Genomic DNA, 23,091 nt, shown 5'->3' with positions numbered 1-23,091 from the left:
TTGTAGTTTTATGGTTTTTTTAAATACAAGAACCTGTCAGGCAGCTAAAGCTGTCAAACTGGATCTAAAAAGTACTTTAATACGCACATTGCTAAATACTATGCATAAAATTACAAGCATAAAAAAATAATAAAAAAAGGATCCTCACATGCAAATCTTCTATATCCAGAGTTTGTCAGAGGGTGGTAACAAGCACCAAAACCATTGCTTACTACATTAATCTGTCAGATTCTATTTACCACAATTCCTCTCTACTGTTTTAACACAGTGTAATAACAAGCCACTCTTGAAGGCCTTTTGTCTTTAACCTATGTTTTTCATTCCAAGTATGCCAGCCCAACTGCTGTTGTCATAGTTTTTTGTAATAAATAGAAGATTCAGAAGCCATCTGACATAACTTTTTTACCAGTAACCAACGGGGGTTGTAGCTTTTATCATAAGTTTGTCACCATACCTAATTCTGGCCCACTGAATTGAACATACACTTTGCTTCAAGGCAACCATCAGGCCATGGGGGTCGTGAACCCCCTGCTTTAGCAGCTACGGCGGGGTTCTTATGGGCTTCTTCTGTCTGCAACTGGGCAGAAGAGAAAGGAAGAGTGACACCTGGCTACATAGAACAGGGCAAGAAAGAAGAAATATTGGAAGTGTGAAAAGGAGGAAGTATGAATGAATGAGTGTGTGGATGAATGAGTATGTGGAAAATGAATGGGTGAAAGGATGAGTTAATGATAGGTGGATGTACAGGTGAATGGATAGCAAAGTAAAGGGATGGGTGATGGATGAGGGAGTGAATTGATAGGTGGATGAATAGGTGAAAGGATGTCAGAGTGAATGGATAGATGGAAAGGTCATTGGACATGTGAAAGAATGGGTGAGTAAAGGAATGGGTGGGTGGGTGGATGGATGGAAGGAAAGACGGCAGAGTAAAGGAATGGGTGGGTAGATGGATGGAAGGAAGGACAGCAGAGTGGATGAAGATGGATAGGTGAAAGAATGGCAGAATGGATATGAGAAAAGATGTCAGAATAAAGGGATGGATGAGTGGGTGAAAAGATGAGGGAATGGATGGCAGAGTGGATGGATGGTAGAGTGATTGGGTAGATGGATGGCAGAGTGATTAGATGGATGGTAGAGTGGATGGTTAGGTGGATGGATGGCGGAGTATAGGGATGGATGGATGGCATAGTGTCTAGATGGATGGATTGCAGATTTGATGGATGGATGGCAGAACAGATGGATGGATGGATGCATAGATGGAGAGCAGAGTGGGTGGATGGAAAAGTGATGGATGGCAGAGTGGATGGATGGATAAAAGGATGGACGAATGACAGATTTGATGGATGGTGGAATGGATGGATGAAATGATGGAATGGGAAAATATTGAATGATGGATGAAAGAACCGATGGATGGATGGCAATGTAAGGGTGAAATAGTGCATATCAGCAGGTGGATTGTAGGTTGAAAAATGCATAGGTGGAAGAGACAAGGAAGCTGTTCTAGGGAGAGTTTGCTAACTTCCTTTGCTTGCTTGGTGGCATCAGTGCATTGGTTCACAGTGGGGGCTATTTTAATTTTCTGGCTAACCCCTTGCACAAGGCATGCATGGGTACAGTTATAAATATGTGAAAACATATAGTTGGCAAAACAATATATAACCCCTTCTAGAAGGGCCTAACAAGGATCATCACAGTGAAAGTATTTTACCCCCTAGGATTTGTCATTCGGACAAGCAACACAACATTTCTTGCTTTCTACAGTCGTCTCTATGGTTTTGTGTGATACAATACCTGCCTGTAGGCCTTACCAAGGTGTAATAAGAATTGACCTACACATTTTAATACATGCTTTTCATAAAAAAATAAGTCAAGTCTACTGCCCTTGTCATAACTTTTCATAATAATAGATCAGACTTATGGCCTCGAATATAATGTTTCCCATTGAACCAATTAGGCCTACAGCCTTTGTCAGTACCTTGCCACCATACCCGACACAGACTTGCTGTGTTGAACACAAGGTTTCCCACAATGCAGTAGTCATAAAATTATAATTATGTACAGAATGGCTGCTGGCAAAACAATATACAAGTCCCCCTAAAAGAACCTCAAAAGGCTTATCACATTGCAAATCTTCTATCCTGAGAGTTTGCCAGAGAGGTTAACTAACACCACAATCATGACCTACAGTGGTAACCTGTGACATTCCAGGTAACAAAATACCTGTACTTGGGATGTAACACAGCATCGTAAGAATCCACACTGAAAGCCATATTGCCTTTGTTGTAACTTTTTTTAATAACAATAAGATCAGACCCATGACATCTGACTTTCCTTTTCCCAATGAACCAATCAGGCCTGCAGTTTTTAGCACTGGCTTGTCATCCTAAAAACCTCAGACTTACTGTACTAGGCACAAGCTTTCTCACAGGGCAACGCCAAAATCCTTGCATACTAAGATAGTCTGTGAGCTTTCTTGTAACAAAATACTTGTGGACAGATATGTTTTGCCACAATGATTTAAACATATGCTGTTTGCAAGATGGCTTTAACTTTTCATAATAACATTAGACCTATGACATCGGAGAAATGGCATAATTGGCTTGTCAATATATATCCATTTTGGGCCTACTGGACTGAATTTGGGCTTTCCCAAAAGACAATCATTTGCATACAATAATAAAATTATTGATAAATGTAGAAAAGTGCAGTTTGCAAAACAGTGTACTTCCCTCCTAATTTTGAATAAGAGGGATTCTCAGAGTGCAAATCTTCTACCTGACGGGTTTGTCAGAGAAGAGAATCAACACAAAAGTCCTTGTCTATTTCGATGCTTTGTGTTATTTCGGGTAATAAAATCCTTGGGTACCGGCCTTACCACAGAGTAATATCAATCCATCCTTTTAGGCTTATTGCCATAAACATATACTTTTAACAGTAAGACCTTCTGCCTTTGTCGTAACTTTTCATGATACCAGATCTGACCCACAGCATCAGACAAATGGAATCATTGGCTTGCCACCATAACGTACTCAAGCCTATTGTATGAAGCATACGATTTTCAACAAGTCATGATCTGTAATACAAACAATCTTTTCACACAACGTTTGCGCAACCAAATGGTGTTAAGGGAATCAACTTGCAGGGGTAGCCACAGCCTGTCTCTGGTAAAACTTAATAAAGCTCTCTTTCTGTTGATCACATAAGTTCTGATGACAGTTGCACTATCAAGCCAGACCTAAAAACCTAGGATCATGAGCCTAAGTGGAGGCCTCCCACCCGCCACACACATCCAGAGAATAAATCTGCCTTGCTAGTACAGAAGGCAACAGTGGACTAACTCCTCAGTGACCCCAAGTCAGAGAACAGTAGCCATTATTTTCTCATTCTAGAACAGAATTGTCCTGCCCCCTCAAGCGAACACAACCCCATGGACGGAGTTATTTATTCTGTCTCAGTAAAAAAAGAAAAATTGCCCAATAATGCAGTCAAGATCAGTAGATGACTAGTAGGGATCAGCCCTAGGTCACACAAACAGCTTTATGGCAGCTAGATACCAAGCACGACCCAAAGAATAGCATGTCCCAGAAGCCCAGTGGTCCATGGACCACAAACTCTGACTCCTGAATCGTGCATAAACCACTGACTTTCTAATTTTGTACAGCACCAAACAACCTGCACTTCATACGCTAGCTACCCTTATTTGAACCTAGGGCACACATACGTCATGATGCAGTGGTCATTTTAACTTTATTTTCTTGTACCATTCTAAGATGGTGGTCACCATTCTTGGAGCAGGAAAATAAAGAAATATCAAAAGTGCTTCAAAGCACTTGTTTTTTTTTTTTAAAGGAGAGCTCTGACAACTGTCAGGCCTTCCAAAAAAATAAAAATAAATGTAACATAAAAAAGAATGCAGCAGGAACTTGATTGGAAGGGGCAGTATTGGGATGGGTGGGAAGTAAGAGTCAGGAGCAGCTGGGACGCAATGGAAGAGCTGGGTTGGGGGGCTGTTTAAATATAAAATCACGAGTGGGGCGGGGCGGCTGGAAGCAATGATCGAGCTTTTTTGTGGGTTCAGAGAGGGAGCAATTTACAAAACTGGAAGCAGGATTTTTTGACGGGAAAGCTAAATATGGAGATGATATCAAGAAAACATGTGCACTCGCGTCGAGTGCTAAAAACTAAATAAACAAAGGAGAGCATGAGAGAGTACATGCTCTGCAATGAAGTGCTAGCAACCAAAGAACAAGCATTTGCAATGCAACAGGTCTTGCATTTGCTGGAGCTGGAGCTATTAGCATTGTAAACTCCTAACTGGACTTTTCTCGAGACACAAATTAAAAGAAAAAAAACAAGCGCAATAGCGCAATGTAAAACCCAGTGCTGCGTGGAAAATAAAAAGATAAATTAGTGCAGAAACCAGGCTGAAAGCATTGTACGTTTTCAGTCGTTGGCTGGAGCACTCGGGGAGGGCTAAACACTGGAAAAGGCACAACGTATGCATGCCTTTAACTAATAAAAGCAAGCGGATTTTAAAAGGCAAGCCCACAAACCAATGAAAGTGACAGGCGTGACATGGGCGTGGTTACAAGCCCAAAGAGAGATTACAACAGGGACGGAGCGCTTGTGCGCTCGACCCTAAAAAAGTAGTTCTGAGACGTGGAGTCTTTGAAAGATACAAGGCATCCAATCAGATGGATAGTAAAGAAGTTAGGATCCAAGGGAGGTACAAATACAAAGAGAGAAAAGAAAACTATTGAATAAGAGGGACACAAATGACACTGACAAGAAAGCCAACTAATGGTAAGCAATGGACCTACTTAAATCCCACTGTAAGTATTGGTATTATCCATAGTAGCTCTTCGACAACATGCAGGCAAGACCTAATAAATTGGAGGACTAATGAACATAGACAATGCACAATGGTGTCACTGTATCACAGGACGTGATGTCATAATGCTAGCATTACCTTAACTTTAATGGTAAAGGAATATTGTTTCAGTCAAAGCTGAGGTACAAACTGTGTTATTTATCCTTATATATGTATGTGTGTTGTTAAATATAGGTATAATATAAAATGTACACGTTCATACATATCATTCCGTATGTATATGGAACTCCTCAAGTTAATGGCAGCCATGATGTAGCAGGTCAAATGCCTGCATGTGTGATACATTAAAGAAAATGAGAAACTTGACAAAGGTGCAATGTTCAGAACATAGATCTCAGATGCTTGTGATCACGTTCTGTGTTTCTTAATGCTCTGACTCAGCCTCCCAGAACACTGTACGAATCAACATAAAAACGAGACATTATGCACAAAGATCCGGCAAATATTGAAATTAGTAACCTTTTACAAAGGAACACCTTTTGCACAAATCTGGAAAACATCTTATTGATAAGACTAAAGTGAGTAACTGTGAAATGAATCACCCCAAATTAAAGTGGCATTCCTACAGGTACAAACTCAAGCCCATTTGTCTAAGTTAATAGTCGCACTGTCGCAGAATATCAATATTTCAGCATCCCTAGGCGAGGTCGCTAGATGTTTAAAAAGCATTTGACGAGGTAGAATGGGGTTAGAGCCCCAACAAGCTGACAGGATGTGACCACCAGGAACAACTTCTTACAATGGGTGCACCAGACCAGAAGCTTCAGAAATGAGCCAAAGGGGGTGTGTTCTTCATAGTTCCAACTATGTAACAGAACAAGTGAGCTATGTATGTTATCTTCACCTCTATTTATATCCCACAAAGACCTCCCAGCAGCTCTGAGAAGAGACGATGGACTCTATCGTAGTTTTTGCTGTGCAGTCACCACCAGTGTTTGTTGACAGTGACGCCAACAGTTGTTGGGTCGTTGCTGTGATTTCATTGCATCACTAATGCTTTAAAACTACACCCCTTAGCAATACTTCCAATTCATATGAAATGGGCGAAAATGGGAGAGTACGTGGTAATTGGGTTCCCCCTTACGTTCCCCTTAGAACGCATCACCACCACGAGTAATTGATCCTTCAGTCTGTGATTGTGAAGAGACATATTTGCCAGTGCGCACTCCGTGTTGACATGGACGCTCAGTGTGAGTCTGAAGTGGGCCCCATGCTCCGTATTTAGGAGACCCCCCCCCCCCCAAGCTCAGGCTGGAGACGGGTCAGTGAACCAGAGAGTGTTGACAGGAACCAGTGATATTTTCCAGGGACTGGCCCAGCATAGCTTGCCCCTCTTTAGGCCTTCAGCTCACACGGGTCGCTTGTGGGTGACAAAGGAAGGTGGGAGGGGGCCTTCGGGGGATGCCAGCGTTACCCACAAGTGTTTTCAGCTCTGGGACGTGTGCAGAGTTTTACTTAGTAACGCACCTGTCACTGGAATAAAAGCAGTTGTGGGCACGCGGTTATTTTGGGCACCCTGTGTGGTGACCGGCTGCTCACTCTCCAAGCACCCGACCCAGTGCTGGGGAAAGAGCCTGAGAAAACACCGCAGAGAGGCCCGCCGGTTTCCGAGGAGGCGCCGCGACTCGGCAGAGCCAGGTAAGTGTGGAGCGAAAGCACGGGGAATGCCACCTTGTCGTAGTAGCGACGGAGGCCTGCCAGGGCCCCACCGGGCAGCCGTCAGGGGCGTACATGCAGCGAGTGTGTGACCACCCCCCTCCACTAGGGAGTCCCTTCCTGTAGCTTTCATGCGCACTGTTACCGGTTGCACGAATGTGTAAAGCCGAGATGCAAGTAGTAACTAAAGGACACCTGGCCATTTTTAAGACGAATAATAATAGTAACGTGTGTTATTGTGCCCGCTGCTGCAGTCTCGCAGTCCCTGGGTCCTGTAAGCGAAGGGATGAGAGTTTATTAGCCCATTGGACTGTTTTGCAGCATTTTAACATTAATATTTCTTTCATAACAATGCTAACTTTATTGCCCGTTTTTCACTTTTGCTTCCTCAACAACTGGAACCCCAGGATCTAAATGATAAGTAAGAGCGCATCTGATCAGCACCCACAGCTTCCACCTGGTGCCACTGCACGCGTCACCAAGGAGATCCCCTAGGGGCGGGGCCTGTTTCTTCTTTCCTTTTGTACCATTTCCAGGGTATGCCATCGGCACGCTATTTGCATCCCCGGACACTCAGAACACTCCGAGACCCCGAGTGTTCGATCGTACCATGCATAAGGGATTGCGCATGCGCCTGTGGCACGTGCCTTTTGTATGCTGCTTTCAGTTCTGCGTGCCTCTCACCCCCATCCGTTGCTGCAATTATTTGTACATTTGCAAATCCGACTAGAAACAAGTGGGAAATAGAGAAGGAATTATAATAGAGCTGCCAATAATTTAAGTTAAGGTTATACCGCAGACATGCGCACTGAAGTCGTCTCTGGTTTGTATCTGTGTATTAAGGCGAATGGGTATATGTCCTAAGTAGGAAAAGGAGACGTAATAAATTGGGGGTAGGATGGACACTAGACGTCAGGGGTACTTCCTGTATTACTGTGGGAAAATGAATGTTACTATTAGAAAAAATGTGATTGACATATACATTAAAGAATATTCATGCATTTGTTCGGGTGAATAAAGGTGTAGGCATTGCCTGAGATGCTGCAGACTAATCCTGGGTTATATGGAGGAATACATGTTACTGTTAGAATGAATTTTATTTACCTAGTGTGGCGTGGTGAGGTGTAGTGCGATGTTAGTATGGGAATACAGATATTTGGGGAGCTTGTGCAAATCATCAATATTGCAGATTACTCATGCATTTGTATGGGACAATACAGATGAATATACAAACGCGCAGGGGTCACTTTAGGCGGTGCGGGGTAATCCTGTGGTTAAATGGCAGAGGATATGTTCTCTTCCAATGGGTGACTCCACCTGGTGTGGTGTAACATGTTCCAATATTTGTAAAGGAGGAGTACAGCTTATCACTGGGGAGGGCTGGATTCGTTTAAGGCATGCACGGTTTTCCAGTAGTAGTCAGCTCCTGGGCGCAGAACACTCGTGTGTTAGTTGACATTGGTGAAACAATTTGCAATTACAAAGGATTATATTTACCTGAGTGATGTTCAGATGCACGGTAGCTGTGTGGCAGTACACTGGCTTACAATTATAAAGCGTTGGATTTATCCGAGAGACGCTCAGGTGCATGAAAGTTATGTCGTATAACACCGCAGTCAATATCTTTACAATTATAAGGCGGTAGGTTCACTTGAATATCCCCTTGGTAGTATTTGGCAGGCAATAAACTTAACAATTACGAAGTGTGGTTTGATCTGAGAGGATGCAGGAGAAGCCTGAGTTAGTACATAGCAGACAATACAGTTTACAATAACGAAGAGCTGGGTTCACCTGAAAAGGTATTTCTTTGATAGTGCACACCAAAGAATGACGTTTTGAATTATAATTGGTCGGGTTCACCTGTGTGGGTGAAAGATATACCTATATTAGTACATAGCAGACAATAAAGTTTACATTTTCCATTACGAAGGGCTGGATTCACCTGAGAAGGGTGTGGGATATTTATTTGATAGTGCACACCAAAAAATGATGTTTACAATTATAATGGGTCCGGTTCACCTTTGTGGGTGAAAGATATATCTATATTAGTACATAGCAGATGATAAAAGTTTACATTTACAATTATGAAAAGCTGGATTCACCTGAGAAGAGTCTGGGATATTTCTTTGAAAGTGCACACCCAAAAATTATGTTTTCAATTCTAATGGGTCGGGTTCACCTGTGTGGGTGAAAGATATATCTATATTAGTACATAGCAGATGAGAAAGTTTACATTTACAATGACAAACTGCTGGATTAACCTGAGGAGAGTGCAGGATATTTCTTTGTAGTGCACACCAAAGAATGATGTTTAGAATTATAATGGGTCGGGTTCACCTGTGTGAGTGAAAGATATACCTGTATTGGTACATAGTAAGCAATAACGTTTATAACTAGTTAGTTGTGTTCAACCCTGGAGGTGACGGACATTCCTTTGTTCGTACGTAGCAGACAGTGGAGTTCACACTTACAAAGTTTAGTTTTACCTGAGACCGCGCTTCACATGTATGTGAGAGTACATAGCTATAGTGAAGTTTTCAAGTAAAAAAGGTTGGGTTCACCTGAAGGAATAAAATGTATTTCTCTGCTGGGGCATAGCAGAAAATAAAGTCTGCGTTAGAAATGGTTTGTTTGAGAGCGCACAGAATACTTCTGTGCTTGTGGACTCCAGACAGTAAAGTTTTCACTTCAAGGGGTTGAGTTCTCTGGAGCATATATAGTGAGTTCCCTTATTACATACCACATCTGCAAAGCAGCTGCGGGACCCTCCATTCTGGAAGAAATTCAGCTGAGGAGCAACTGTGAGAATCTGCACCCCAGCTGTAGAGCAGCTTGAAGATGTTAGCACCAACCAGGAGGCGCTGGAATGTACCTCAGAGCTGAGAGGCAGCTGTAGGAGCCTTCCCTGAGAAGAGGCTGTGAGAATCTCGGCGTGGTGTGAAGGATGCTGACCTCAGCTGAAAAGCAGAGAGGAGATGAGAGGAGATGTTAATGGTGAGGTAAAGACTCCATGCAGGGTCCCACACCTCGGCCAGAAAGAACCTGAAGACACTTCCCCTGAAAGGAGAAAGTGAAACTGGAAGGGCGCTCGAAGGCCGTACCATTAGCCTGATCAATGGATGTCAGCACCCACATCCCCGCTGAGAGGAGGCTCAGCACCTCTGCCGACAGACCTGGAGAAGAATGGCCTCTCCGTTTCAGAGGAGAGATGCAGATGTTTCAGCTCACCTGTGTGGAGGCTGGGCGAACCTTCACCTAAGATGAGGGGTTGTGGTCGGAATGCTTTCTTCAGCTCAGGGAGGGCTGGGGCTATTCACCCCACCCATGAAGAGGCTCAAGGACCCATAATTTCAATGGAGAATCATTTGTGCAACTCTTTACCTACGCAGTGTTTTACCTTGAAAAGTGAACAGGAGCATTAGTGTTTGTGGAAGCTGGTAACATTTCCCCTACCTCAGCTGATTCATTGTCACTAGATTCTTCATCCCCGAGTAGGGGTGGTGGTAGATTTCTTCGCCTCAACTCAAATGTTTTAGAAGAACCTTTCACTAGTCTGGAAATTGATAGGCAGGTGATCCTCGAGAGACAACCAGCGCAGCATTCACATATGAGTGTTCATCCTCTGTAGTATCAGGAGTGGTACCCACCCATTCTCAGGTAGGAGAAGGCTGCAGGTTGCCAGTCTCAGTCCAAGTACCACCCAGGGAGCCTCCATGTAGGAGGGTTCATCCTCTCTGATATTAGGAGTGGTACCCACACTCTTCTCAGGTAGGAGAAGGCTGCAGGTTACCAGTCTCAGTCCAAGTACCACCCAGGGAGCATCCATGTAGGAGGGTTCATCCTCTCTGATATTAGGAGTGGTACCCACCCTCTTCTCAGGTAGGAGAAGGCTGCAGGTTGCCAGTCAAAGATGGTCAGAGCAGTATTCTGGTGTGAGTTCACCCTTTCTGCGTCCAGGAGTGGTCCTCACCCTCTTCTCAGGTAAAAGATGGGCGGAGCAGCATTCATGTATGAGTGCGGTTCCTCTCTGGAAAGAAGAGTGGTACCCAGCTTCTTCTGTAGGTTCCTTACCTTAATTGAGATGCAGCTAATGGGGCTTCCCCTCCATTAGCAGGAGGGGGGAGTGTGTGACCTCATTCGAGACTAGGTGGCCAAAGCTGTATCCATTTTCATCTCAGCTGAGAGATGCCTGTGCACTGGTTACCTCTGCTGGGAAAAGGTTTCATCTCTAATGAGCGAAAACTTAAAGGACTTTTAGCCTGCTTATGTAATGCTATAGCATTCACTAGGAACAAATTTTACAAGTTTGATGGTAAGTGAAAATCTTCTAATTTCATGGGGAATCTAAATACAGAGGAGAATCCACTGTCAGGATTTCCTCCATTTGGGAATAACATTGAGAAGGGAATTCTGCCAGTGAATATAATCATTTTAGAGTTCCTTTAAAAAAATGGGAGCCTTTTCAGTTCGGGCCCTAAATATTATCAAACCACAACATTACCAACTCCCCCAAAACGTTAAGGCTGATTTAGAATAGTAAATTAAGTTAGGCAAAATTGTTGGTGTGTAAAGTTTTAGGAAATGTCAGCCTTGTTGTAAGTGAGACATTGTTGTCGAGATCTCTGCGTGTTAACATCTTGAAATACATTTTTGATCTGCCCTACCAGTCAAATTAGATATGTGGAAGTGCCTGGAAGAATTGCCAATGAGTAGAATACCAGGAGAATGGGTTTTAATCTACCAGTTTTTGGGTAGTTGTCTGCAAGGACCGCTACAATGCAGTCTGCTTTGAGGGGTAAAATGACGGTGTTACATGAGGAGTATGATGGAAATATATTTGAGGCCATATTTTGCCTTCTTTCTTGGGGAAATGTTTGATGCAGCCTATTCATTTTCAGGTCTCTCGTAAGCCAAGACTTTTTGTTTTTTATTTAAAATATATACAATACTTGTGTCATTCTTGTTTGCAGGGGTGTTTGAAGTTTGTGTAATTTGCTTTTGCGCAAATATGTGAATTTTCCTCAAAATTGCATGAAATTATGTGTAATTACACAAAATGCAAATCCGTCATTTTGCGCTATATTTTACGGCAAAATGGATTCTTACATCAATTTTTGAGGCAACAATGCATTTTGTGTTTACAAAACTGCAAAAACAAACAGCATTCCCTTTCTGTTGCTACCAAAAATGGTGCATAATTATGTGAAGTGGCATAAGTATATGTAAATATATACCTTTAGACAAAGCTTATTTCACTTAGCCCAACACTATTACCAAGCCACTCGTGTGATGCGTCTTAATGCAAAAAACATTCACAAACAAAATAAGCATTAGCAAAGCCAAAGGTTGGCAGCTACACCAGATCTATTGGCTTTGTCACTGCTTACTTAACATGTTTACCATTTCTTTGAATTACGACTTAAGTAAATGTCCAGTTTCTCTTACTCTAAAAAGAAAGTTGTGATTGATGTCCTCTGTTTAATCATTTTATATGGAGTTGTGAAGGAGCAAAGGCGTGATGAGACAGAGTGAAATAAAATATGATGCAGAATGGTATGAGAGACAGGCAGAAAACAGGAGTTTATGTGTGAAGAACGACACTGTCGCATAGAGGGCACAGGGGGATCCAGCAGGACGCTTAAGAGAAGTAGGAGGGGGCTTAGTGGGTGGGAGGGCATTTTTAAGGCACAGGCTAAGTGGAAATGGGTAAGGGAGATGACAGGGAGAAGGGACGAGTGTGTGATAGGCTATAACCAGTGCCACTGGAATTATGCTGAACGGGAGAACCAAATTATGCTGCAGAGCTGACTAAATTATGTGGCACAAAAAAAGCCAAATTAAGAGGCTTAATGCAGCACAATTTGGAATAGTATTACTTCATTATTGTGTCATTTTTAGGGACAAGCACGCAAGCACTGTGTCCCTGTTGTAATCTCTCTGTGGGCTTTTAACCACGCCCATCACTTTTGTTGGTTCATTGGCTTGCCTTTTAAAATTCGCTTTATTTCATTAGTGAAAGGCATGCATACGTCATGCCTTTTCCAGTGTTTAGCTCTCCTCGAGCACACCGACGAACTACTTAAAACATACAAGGCTCCATGTTTTCCGTATGGTTTCTGGACTACTTTTTCTCTTTATTTTGTAGGCAGCGCAATCTCGCTGGGCAGTAATTATGACTACCAGTTTACTTCTATTGTTTATCCACGCACTCCTTGGAGAATTCAAGGTTTTGCACAGCGCAATTGCGCTCATTTAAAAAAAAAAATAATAATTTGCAAAGGCAAAACCGGGCCGGTCTTTTTGTTCAGATTGGTCATCTTCACGCTCATGGTGTGGCGCTTTAAATCAGCTCCCTTATGTGAAATTATATTACTTTTCATTTTCAGTTTATGTGGCAAGAAAAGTCCAGTTAGTAGTTTACAACGCTAATAGCTTTAACTCGAGCAAACACGAGACCCATTGCGTTGCAAATGCTTGTTGTACTTGTTAACACTGGGTGGGCATGGATTGCACCTCATTAGTAGCAGTTTCACACTCAAATTTAGCAATAAGCAACAGAAAGTTGACCAGTCAACCTTTGCAACGGGTCTTCCACTGCAGAGCAACACGTGTTGCTGCATTTTTTGTAACATTTGCACCGTTTGAGCGAGAAACACTTTTTTGGATTAAAATCAGCAGAGTATGCAGCAGATGATGGATGATGCAGTAGGAGCATCAAATCCACAATTATGAGAAAAGAGCAGGAGCTACACAATTGCATAATTTCAGTAGCCCTGGCAATAACCAAGCAGCAGAAAGACTGGCTTGAGAAGCTCTATTGATCACCCAGCAGTGGAAGCATACACAAATGAGACCGCATCTGCTGACCCAAAATTGTCATATAAAGGCCATTGTAGGTAGCTGCGTTACTGCACCACCTCAAATGGCCACAAAAGGATGGCTTATTGCAACAAATTATCTAAAAAGTTATTTGTTGCAAGCAGAAGGGAGGGCCTGAAGGCAAAATATGATTTTCCCTAGAGCTCTGAAAATCTGTGCAAGATAGCTGCCCACCTGGCTCTCCGTTGTCAGGAGTTTCATTGTGTTTATGTATTTAGACCCTCAGTTTCAGTCTGTATATGCAGTCATATGTTCACGTGGTCGCCGAAGGCTGCATCTTAGCCACATTGAGTGTTGGATGCAAGTGGGAGGAGGTGGGGGAAGGATAGTGATTAGGACAGTGTGGGCATGGGGAAGAGGCATCCTGGCGCTATCACTCAGGTGACTAGCCTTGAAGAAGGCTGGGCAGTGCTGAAACAGACTTCTTTTGTGAGAGGCCTTTACTTTTGAAAGTCCTCTATTTGAAAGGTATAGTCAAGGTCTCTATGACATGTGGCTTACTGCGAAACCCTACAGCCCCTTTTAAAAGTTAGGCTGGGAATGCTCATATTGCCTTGGCTGGCCCAGATTGAACTCACTAGGCTGAACACTCATACTCCTGCCTCCCAGTTGCTCTGACTAGAGTTGCGCTCTGCATATAACCATTTTGCTCACCTTTGTCTTCTGTTTCTCCACAGTAATGAACGGGAACGGCCATTCCCCGACTGCCATCAACGGAGCTCCCTCGACACCCAATGGCTTCAGCAACGGGCCCGCAACATCCTCCACTGCCTCGCTGTCCAACCAGCAGCTCCCGCCGGCCTGCGGCGCACGCCAGCTCAGCAAGCTGAAGCGCTTCCTCACTACGTTGCAGCAATTCGGCAATGACATCTCCCCAGAGATCGGAGAGAGGGTGCGCACCCTGGTGCTGGGGCTCGTGGTGAGTGCTGGTGATGTGTGTCCTTCTCAAGAATAAGGGTTATTGTGGTTGTGCCTCCTTAAACATCTAATCTAACAAGAGATAAACCCCCTAAACCAGGGACCTAAGCCAAGCCCCTGCAGTTCCTGTGGTGCATGGGGGACCTTCGGGGGTTGGGGCTCCATTCAGCCTAAGGCTAATGAACATCAGTGAGTAATGGTAGACTCAGAGGCGTCTCTTCATATTCTGCTGGGACTGGAGTCATCATTTTGTGTTGCCACTTCCCTAGGCCCATATCCTTCTGTCTGTTTCCGGCCTTTTCTTAAAATATAAACAACTCCTACCACTGTTACTAAGTCCTTACTGCACAAATTCAGATTTGGGTTCAAATTCCCATTTACGCACAAACTAGAGGCCACATGTACAAAGGTTTTTGTACCGCAATGCGAATCGGCCCATTTGTGAATGCAAAAGGGCTTTTTCAAATGTACAAGGCCCTATTTATGATTCGGTAACCTATTACTGAATCGAAAATTGGTTTTGAGATTCGGTATTAGGAAGGGGCATGTTTAGGGCGGCCCTGTCTAATACCGAATTGAAGTGGTATGTGTGAGTGTTTTGCAACTGAAATGTGGTAGCAAAACATTTGCATTTTACCACCTACCTCAAGTAGGTGGTAATCCATTCGAAATTGGGTAGGGGTCCCCAAGGAACCCCTTCCCCCTTGTGAATGTTCGGAAAAACATTTTTTAAGAACAGGCAGTGGTCCCACGGACCACTCCATACTCTTAAAAAAATGAAAAGAAAACTTTTCAAGTTTTTTTTTTTTTTTTTTTAAAGGGCATCCCATTTTCCTTTAAAAGGAAAACGGGCTGCATAAAAAAAAAAAAAAAAGATTGTATTAGGACTTCTCAAACCAAATAAAAGTTGGAACTGCTGAGAATCAACAGGTACCTTAAGCCATGTGATTTTCCATTGCAAAAAAGTCCTTCCTTTCTAGAATGAGATTCAGAAAATAATAAATTATATTTTCATCACTATGATACCTCTTAATTTCCATACAGTCTCTTTGGGTCTGTGGATACTTCTTCCAGATCTGCAACTAAATCCCTCAGATATGTGCCTACTGGACTTCCTACTAACAATAGAAATAAAGAATATCCTTTGTGAATGGAAATCATGCCAAAACCAAAATCACATCACACCTGGTGGGCACGGGTATGCTTCACAAGAAGCGCTGATAATATAATCTCTAATAGCAACTTTAACTACCAAACATCAAAGAAGTTATGGAACAAACTAGACCTATATATGTGAAAAATCAAACCACCATGACATGATACCCTATACTCACCACTTTTATGGCTTGATCTTCTCCACCTCCCAAGCTTAGCAAGGACAACTCAGTACAACATTAAAACTCAGAGCTTGCACTTTGCTCGTGACATCTCTCTCTCTCTTCTTTCTCTACTTTTCCCTTTCCCTTGGGTCCCTTTGAGTTTTCCTTCCTCTCCACTACCCCCATTCTGTTGTCTTCCGGGATCACATTTCTGTTCCAATTGTATTATACTTCTGTATGTACGTCCTACTTTGGTTATTCCGTGTATACCGTACTTGATACCCCCCTATACTGTTTCCCTTCTTTTCCTTTTGTATCCCCAGAAAACTTTAAAAATGTTTTGAACTGAAAAAAAATTGCTTTATTTAAAAGCAGTCACAGGCATGGTGGTCTGCTGACCCAGCAGGCCACCATCATTGTGATTTTAGCAATGTCAAGTGGGTCACAAATCGAGACCCCCCTCCTTGTTAATATTCATGAGGTAGGTCTATTTGTGACTCACTGGGAATCTCAAAATGTGTCAAAGACACATTTGTACATTGGTGGTTGCAATTACCAAATAGCGAATTGCAAAATTTTGCTATTTGGTAGTCTCAAACGATTACCTTTGTACATGTGGCCCTAGAAACCCAGATCTGTCAGAAACTGCATAGCACATGCTATTTGCCACATGATTTTCCCATGGTAAAACTTCATGCAAATTGTGAAGTAAATCACACCAATAGCTAGATGGCGCATCTCGGAAAGGAGATATCATATGCATTTTCTGCATTTGCCGTTTTTCTGTCAATCACTTTTGCAAGGAAATTGGCCCATGCCTTCATTGCCCTCTTTGCCGAAAAATATTATTTAAATTTACACCTTGCCCTTAGTTCTAGAATTGTTTTACAGCTGTAAATGCAACCTTTCTTGCTGTGATTTGATATATTTGTGTAATCTGACCAATTAATAAGCCTCGCTCCTCATGATGCTGGACCCGTGCATCGTATTTGGGTACCTGTCTCTGGACTATTCTTAAATTGTCTTCAGCCCTCTTGCTATATGCCCACAAACAAGTTAAAATACTGTGCAACTCCAACAACTGAACACAGTACCAGAGGAGCCCTCGAGAACTAGACACTTCAGTCACCAGAGGAGCCCCAGAGAATGCAACATAATACCACAGATGTGCCGGCAAGAACGGGGCACAGTATCCCATTTCTCAGCACAGCCACCAGCATTTGCCACGATAATTCACATGCGGCCTCCATAACCGGAGAACACAGTCTACGTGTGACCATCAGAACTGAATAGTCTACTCTGTGTGCTCACATAACTGAATGCAATAGTCCAGATGTACACTGTAGATATAAACACAACACCCGAAATTTTCCTCCCTCATCACAACCGGAAACACCACTAAAGATGAGGTCTCACAAAACACCTCAGTGAATATCAAATTGTTGGGTGACAGTGAGAAATGGACCACAGCCGGACAGCAAATTGGAAATTATGGGGTACCAGTGAGAGAGGAACCACATCTAGAGAACGGACTAGAAATCAATGGCTGACAGTGAGAAAGGGACGAGGGCCTGACAGCCAAGGGGTGACATTGAGGGATGAGGGCCTGACAGTGAGCTAGAAATCAGGGGGTGGCAGTGAGAGAGGCATAGGGCCTGACAGAAAGCAAAGAATCGGGGCCTGAAAAAAGAAAGCCCTGTTCCTCTCCTACCGGCTCTGGGCTGAGTGATGTGGTTCAAGAGCTCTGAAATAGGGTTTACCGACTTTGTGATATAAATTGAGCCCCTTGGATGGGATGGTTGAAATAACACAGGGCGGAACCAGTGCCTGTCACATAGCTCAAAAAAGCATGTGGGTCTCTTTTCCCATATAAAGCCTCCCAATCAGCAGCCATTCACACTACTATGTCCCCACAGAGACATTTTGTACAAAACCTGGGAGGAGATATGGCCTAGTGGCTAGAATTGCAACTTTGGAGTCCCGGGCCCTGTTCCGAATCCCAGCCTCGTCACACAGTGTGACCCTGGCAAATCACTTTAGGCCCTGATTTAGATATTGGAGGATATCTGAAATCTAAATCCCATAGGAAACAATGGGATTTAGATCATCCATTGTGATGGAGTAACCCATCCGCCAATATGAAATCAGGCCCTTAATCTCCCTGTACCTTAAAACTGTGAAATGTAATGCATGAACTGTATTTGTGTAAGCCCTTTACTAGTGTGACATACAGTACATTAGAGTAAGTGACTAGAGTATTACAGCTTTGCAGTTTTTTGACTAATTGTAGTCTAAGTGTGCAACGAAGGAGAAGTGTTGTTGTTTTGGTCCTGATGAAGCGTCACTGGATCCAGATGGACCCCTGAGACGCGAAACATGTTGACCCACTTGACAGGGGTGTGAGATAATTCTCTCCTCCCTTCTGATTTGTGATTGTGAGAGTGAATGAGCTTCACCTCAGTCCTCACTCTCCCCCGAGTTTTAACATTGGCCTTGACTCTGCCTCGAGCAAACAAAAGTAGGGGTTAGGTGGTAGGGTTCTTGAGCCAATTTTAATTTTTCTTTTTGCTCTCCTGTTTCCTGGTGTGCCCATACATGGTGCACCATTTTGCCACTACTCTCTGGCTTGGGCACTCGATTATTGAAAAGATCTTAGGTAAAGAGCCCCCTTTTGGGGTGCCCGTCAGACATTGCAGCGCCGGTCTGATGAGGAGCTTGCCCAATGATGAAGCATGACAACCGAATGGATGTGTCAGGGCACTTTGCTCCTAACAGTAGGATTGTCCTTTGGCTTTATATTTTTCTTGTGCTTGGAACAGTGTACTCAGATTTATTAAGAGCTATTTTGTGTAAGCCCCACCTGATGTATCCAATCCTGTAGATTGTCTCCCATTCCTGCAAGTAATGTACAGCGCTCTGTTGCTTCCTAGCTAGGTTTGCGCTATATAAATACATATGTAAATATGTACATCATCCGCCACACAAAACTAAGTACTGGGTGAACTAGTCACATCTGATAGGGGCACCTTGAGCTCTCTACTTACACATGGCCAATACAGGTCTGAAATGCACAGGCCTCTGTGATTCTTGGGATCCAGGGACTGTGCTCCCTTCTTTGGTCAGGGACCGGGTGGATAGCAACGCTCAGTCAACAGAGAGAGCAGCTGGGGCGTGTAAACAACCAAGGGGGTAAGACAAGAGGGAGAGGTGCGAAGAGGCTCACCCTGATCAGAGGCTAAAAGAGGCACATGAGCTAATGCAGAGCTCTATAGATGTCCCATGTCAGGTGTGAGATATCTAGCAAGTCCTTTTTTTATCACTCTTCCTTGTGCATTTTTGGACTCGCAGTCTTGCGTTCACTGAACATCAGGCTCTGATCTAGGACAGTATTAGAGCTCTGGTGATGAGAGATGTCCTCTCCATTTTCTCAGTACACCTATGTTCACACAGTCCTTCTAGTGAATCTAGTCAATGGTAGGCCCGGAAGACCCCTCTTCACCTGTATCCCTTCTGACAAAGACTGGCACTCCACTTCAGTGGGGTAAACATTAAGGGAACAAGGAAATGCTTCGAACTGACCCACGGTTTCTCAGCCCTCCAGTGCAAGCAGGATGACCATCTGGCCGTCATGTCGCCAGGACATCAAGCATTGCAGGGTGAGAGAGCGAGAGTACCACTACTGTGAAATGTTTTTGTCTTGGTTGTGTTCAATTTGAACCAACAAGTATAAAAAATCCCCGATATCAGCGGTCTGCAAAGGAAATCCAAGAGAGAAAAAAACCCTGTGTTTCTGTAACATGCGATGGTAAGAGCACCCTGAGCCCGAAGTGTAACTGCAGCTATCAAGTAAAGAACCTTCAGCTAATAGAATGTACAATACGCGCCGCGCTGCTCAGTCGATGACCTGGACACAAATGGACAAGTAGATTCTTCTATGAATGCAGAGGGGGACTGGTCACTAGTGAGAGCCAGTTGCCCATCTGAGTGATGTTTGCCTTATGAATGGCTTAGCCACAGCCCTAAAAACAACCATTCAGAGGTTCTTTTGGATATCCCACCTTTTGACTTATCAGATTTCCATATAAGGAGAGGGTATCTCTACTACCATCAAGTGTAGTTATCCCCCAATCTACCTTGAATGGCATGTCTTTGCCTTCTCAACCTCTTGTTGGAGACAGCATGATGCAGAACATGCTTGGTCCAGACGGTGAAATGACCAGGCCCATAGGCCAGCGTGCCAGATTCCTAATTAAGGACCTGGGCTGATAAATTTGATTGTGCAAGTTCCTTATTGATGACCTGGGCTGATATATTTGATTGTGCATATGACTCGAATTCTATTTCCCTTCTTTCAGAACTCGACGCTGACCATTGAAGAGTTTCACTGTAAGCTTCAGGAGGCCACGAACTTCCCCCTGCGGCCTTTCGTCATCCCCTTCCTCAAGGTAGGCCTGTTTAGCAGCTGTGTTTCAGGCAATGTGGAAGTGAGGCTGTTGGAACTGTGCCTGGTGCTATCAAGAACTGTGCTGCAGAACTGTGTTCGAAGCAGTAGAGAATCGATGCAGCCAAGAGTTGCAGCAGCTAAGATTTGATTCAGTAGAGAATTTATGCTTCCATGTCTGTTACTGATGCAGCATAGAATTGATGCTATCAGCACTTTTTGATGCAGTAGAGAATTCACACTGATCGAGCTGTGTTTGATGCTGTCTGGAATTGAGTCTGCAGAGCTGCGTATGAAGCAGCAAAGAATTGATGCAGTAGAGATTGATGCTTCAGATCTGTTGTTGATGCAGCATAGAACTGGCGCCATCAGCGCTTTTTCATGCAGTAGCGAAATGACACAGATGGAACTGTTTTTGATGCTATCTGGAATTGAGTCTGCAGAGCTGCGTTTGATACAGAAGGCTGATGCTCTCAGAGATGTCTGATGTAGTAGAAAATTGACGCTGATGGATCTGTGTTTGATTCTATCAAGAATTGAGGTCGCAGAGCTGTGTTTGAAGCAGTAGAGAATGGATGCAATGGAGAATTGATGCTTCCGGATCTGTTGTTGATGCAGCATAGAATTGACGCTGCCAGAGCTGTTTGATGTAGTAGAGAATTGACCCCAATGGAACTGTGTTGGATGATAGCAGAAATTGAGGCTGCAGGGCTGTGTTTAATACCGGAGAGGACTGACGCTGCCGGAGCTGTTTGATGTAGTAGAGGATTGACACTGATAGAGCTGTCTTTGAGGCTATTCACAATCCAGGCTGCAGAGCTGTGTTTGATGCAGTAGAGATTTTATGCTTCCAGAACTGTTTTTGATGCAGCATAGAACTGCTGCTGCCGGAGCTGTGCTTTGTGAAATAGAAAATAAATACTGCTAGAGCTGTGTTTGTTGCAATAGAAAATTGATGATGTAGAGCTGTGCTTTATGATGCAGAGAAGAGAATCAAAAAAGGGCCTGGATGAGTGAAACTTTCCCTGGTGTTACTCTTTAGAGCCATTTACATTAATCCAAGGGTATTAAATGTGTCACACTGGGCCTACTCTTCATTATGTCACTCCTTAAGTTGACGTTCAGTTGGTATCTATAGTGCACCCACGTGTTGTTCAAATCATATCAAGTTCTGGAAAAACTTTTAGTCTTTTTTTGTATGTTAACCTTTCGATTTTTAACTTTTCCAGCTGTGATGCACAAAGATTTTTTTTTTTCTTTTTTTGGCTACAAATACTCTTAAATTGGTTACTATCATCCAGACGTACTGTAGTTGGATCAGCCGAAACATGTTTTGCCTTTGTGTGGGTGGCATAGCGGGCTTTATCAAGGCTTTGAAAATGTCAATCAGAGATAGTGAACCTTCGGTCTGGTCATGTTTGTGTAGGATATATGGTCTCCTCAGTATACGTTAGGAGATTATGGTCTCGTCCCCATGTAGGCGAAATATAGTCACCTTTTGGTCCGTGCAATTACTTCAGGATCAGATTCTATAACAATGACAAAGGAAGAGTGAAAAGTCGAAAAATTAAGTAACAAGCAATAAAAAAAGATTGAGGGAACTTTTTTATGTTCGCTGTAGATCCCAAAGGTAGCCAACTATGAAAGACTAAATGGAGATGTCATCCTTGTGAAAACTAGATTAAGACTGTATTAAGGGGTCACTGCCCCCGTACAGAGCTGTATCTGATTAGACAGATACCTGAGACTGACAGATCCTTCTTTGGTGCAGTTGAGAAGGGAGTGTGCAGAGCTGTGTGTGAAGTGAGTGAGGGCAGAAGTTGCCAGAGCTGGAAGTGACACTCCACTCTACACTACAAACTTCTGTCGTTGTTAGTGCGGTATGCAGTAACACGGGGTTTTGCAGAAACCAAATCAGTGTGTGGTTAAACAGGATTATGCAGTAGTCAGAGCTCTGTGAAGTTACACAGGATTATGCGGTAGAACTCTGTGCAGTTGCACAGGATTGCAGAGTAGTCTGAGCTATCTGAAGTTACACAAGATTATGCAGTAGTCAGAGCAGTGTGACATTACAAAGGATTACTGGTAAAACTGTGAGCCAGTGCACAGGATTATGCGGTAGAGCCGTGTGAGGTTACACATGATTATGCAGCAGTCAGAGCTTTGTGAGGTTACACAGGGTTATGCAGAAGAGCTGTGTGCAGTCGTACTTGATTGTGCAGTAGTCAGAGCTGGGTGCAGTTACACCGGATCATGCGGTACAGCTGGGTGCAGTTGCACAGGATTGAGCAGAAGTCAAAGCTGTGTGAAGTTACACAGGATTATGCGGTAGTCAGAGCAGTCTGCAGTAAAATATGATTCTGCAGAAGTCTGCGCTGTATTTATTTCTAAAGGATTATGCGGTATACAAACTTGAGTGTGGTTACACCGGGTTATGCGGTAGTCAGAACGTATTTTATAAAATTGCACGCTGAGTCCATCTGGTAATCATTTGCAATTCATTAAACATCTTCGCCTTGGCTCCCCCTCCAATGCTGAGTTCGCCCTCTCCTCCTGAGGGACACGTGCATTGGCATTTCTGTCAGATAAAATATTCACAGCAGATGTTCGCTGCTGGCTTCAGCTGTTCGGGTTTATCTGGACGAGGAAAAAGAACACTTCGCGTCTACATTGTGGGGTTTCATCTGGGACAAGATGTAATCCTTTTCCCAGGCTCATTTCACGCTCACAGCTGGCAGCAGGGGCCCGGAATTAGTAAACCTGCCCTTCTGTGGGACGGTATTGAGCTGTCGGGGAGGGTGGGACGGTCCCCTGCGGTAGAGGGTCGCGCCGACGCAGCGTGCTATTGCAGCGCCGTGGAGGGCCGTGCAGTGCCCTGCCCCAGAGCGCCACACACTGGAAGGGACTGCGCGGTGCGCTATTGTGCAGCTGGCACAATATCCTGTGGTAGAGGGCCACACGTGTGCGCAGAGCCCTGGAGGGCCGTT

At 43.7% G+C, this 23,091-nt stretch overlaps 1 protein-coding gene across 1 annotated transcript in view; it reads left to right on the top strand.

The window, feature by feature from the left end:
• CBFA2T3 (CBFA2/RUNX1 partner transcriptional co-repressor 3) overlaps positions 1-23,091 on the top strand; it is a 115,911-nt gene that overhangs the window by 73,655 nt on the left and 19,165 nt on the right. The window contains exons 3-4 of the mRNA XM_069215978.1: positions 14,104-14,345; positions 20,019-20,108. Coding sequence (XP_069072079.1) covers positions 14,104-14,345; positions 20,019-20,108 — 332 coding nt within the window. The remainder of the gene's footprint in view (positions 1-14,103; positions 14,346-20,018; positions 20,109-23,091) is intronic.

The sequence above is a fragment of the Pleurodeles waltl genome, chromosome 12 (assembly GCF_031143425.1).
Source record: "Pleurodeles waltl isolate 20211129_DDA chromosome 12, aPleWal1.hap1.20221129, whole genome shotgun sequence".
In the NCBI taxonomy this organism is placed as follows: Eukaryota; Metazoa; Chordata; class Amphibia; order Caudata; family Salamandridae; genus Pleurodeles; species Pleurodeles waltl.
This window is presented reverse-complemented; position numbering and strand designations above follow the sequence as displayed.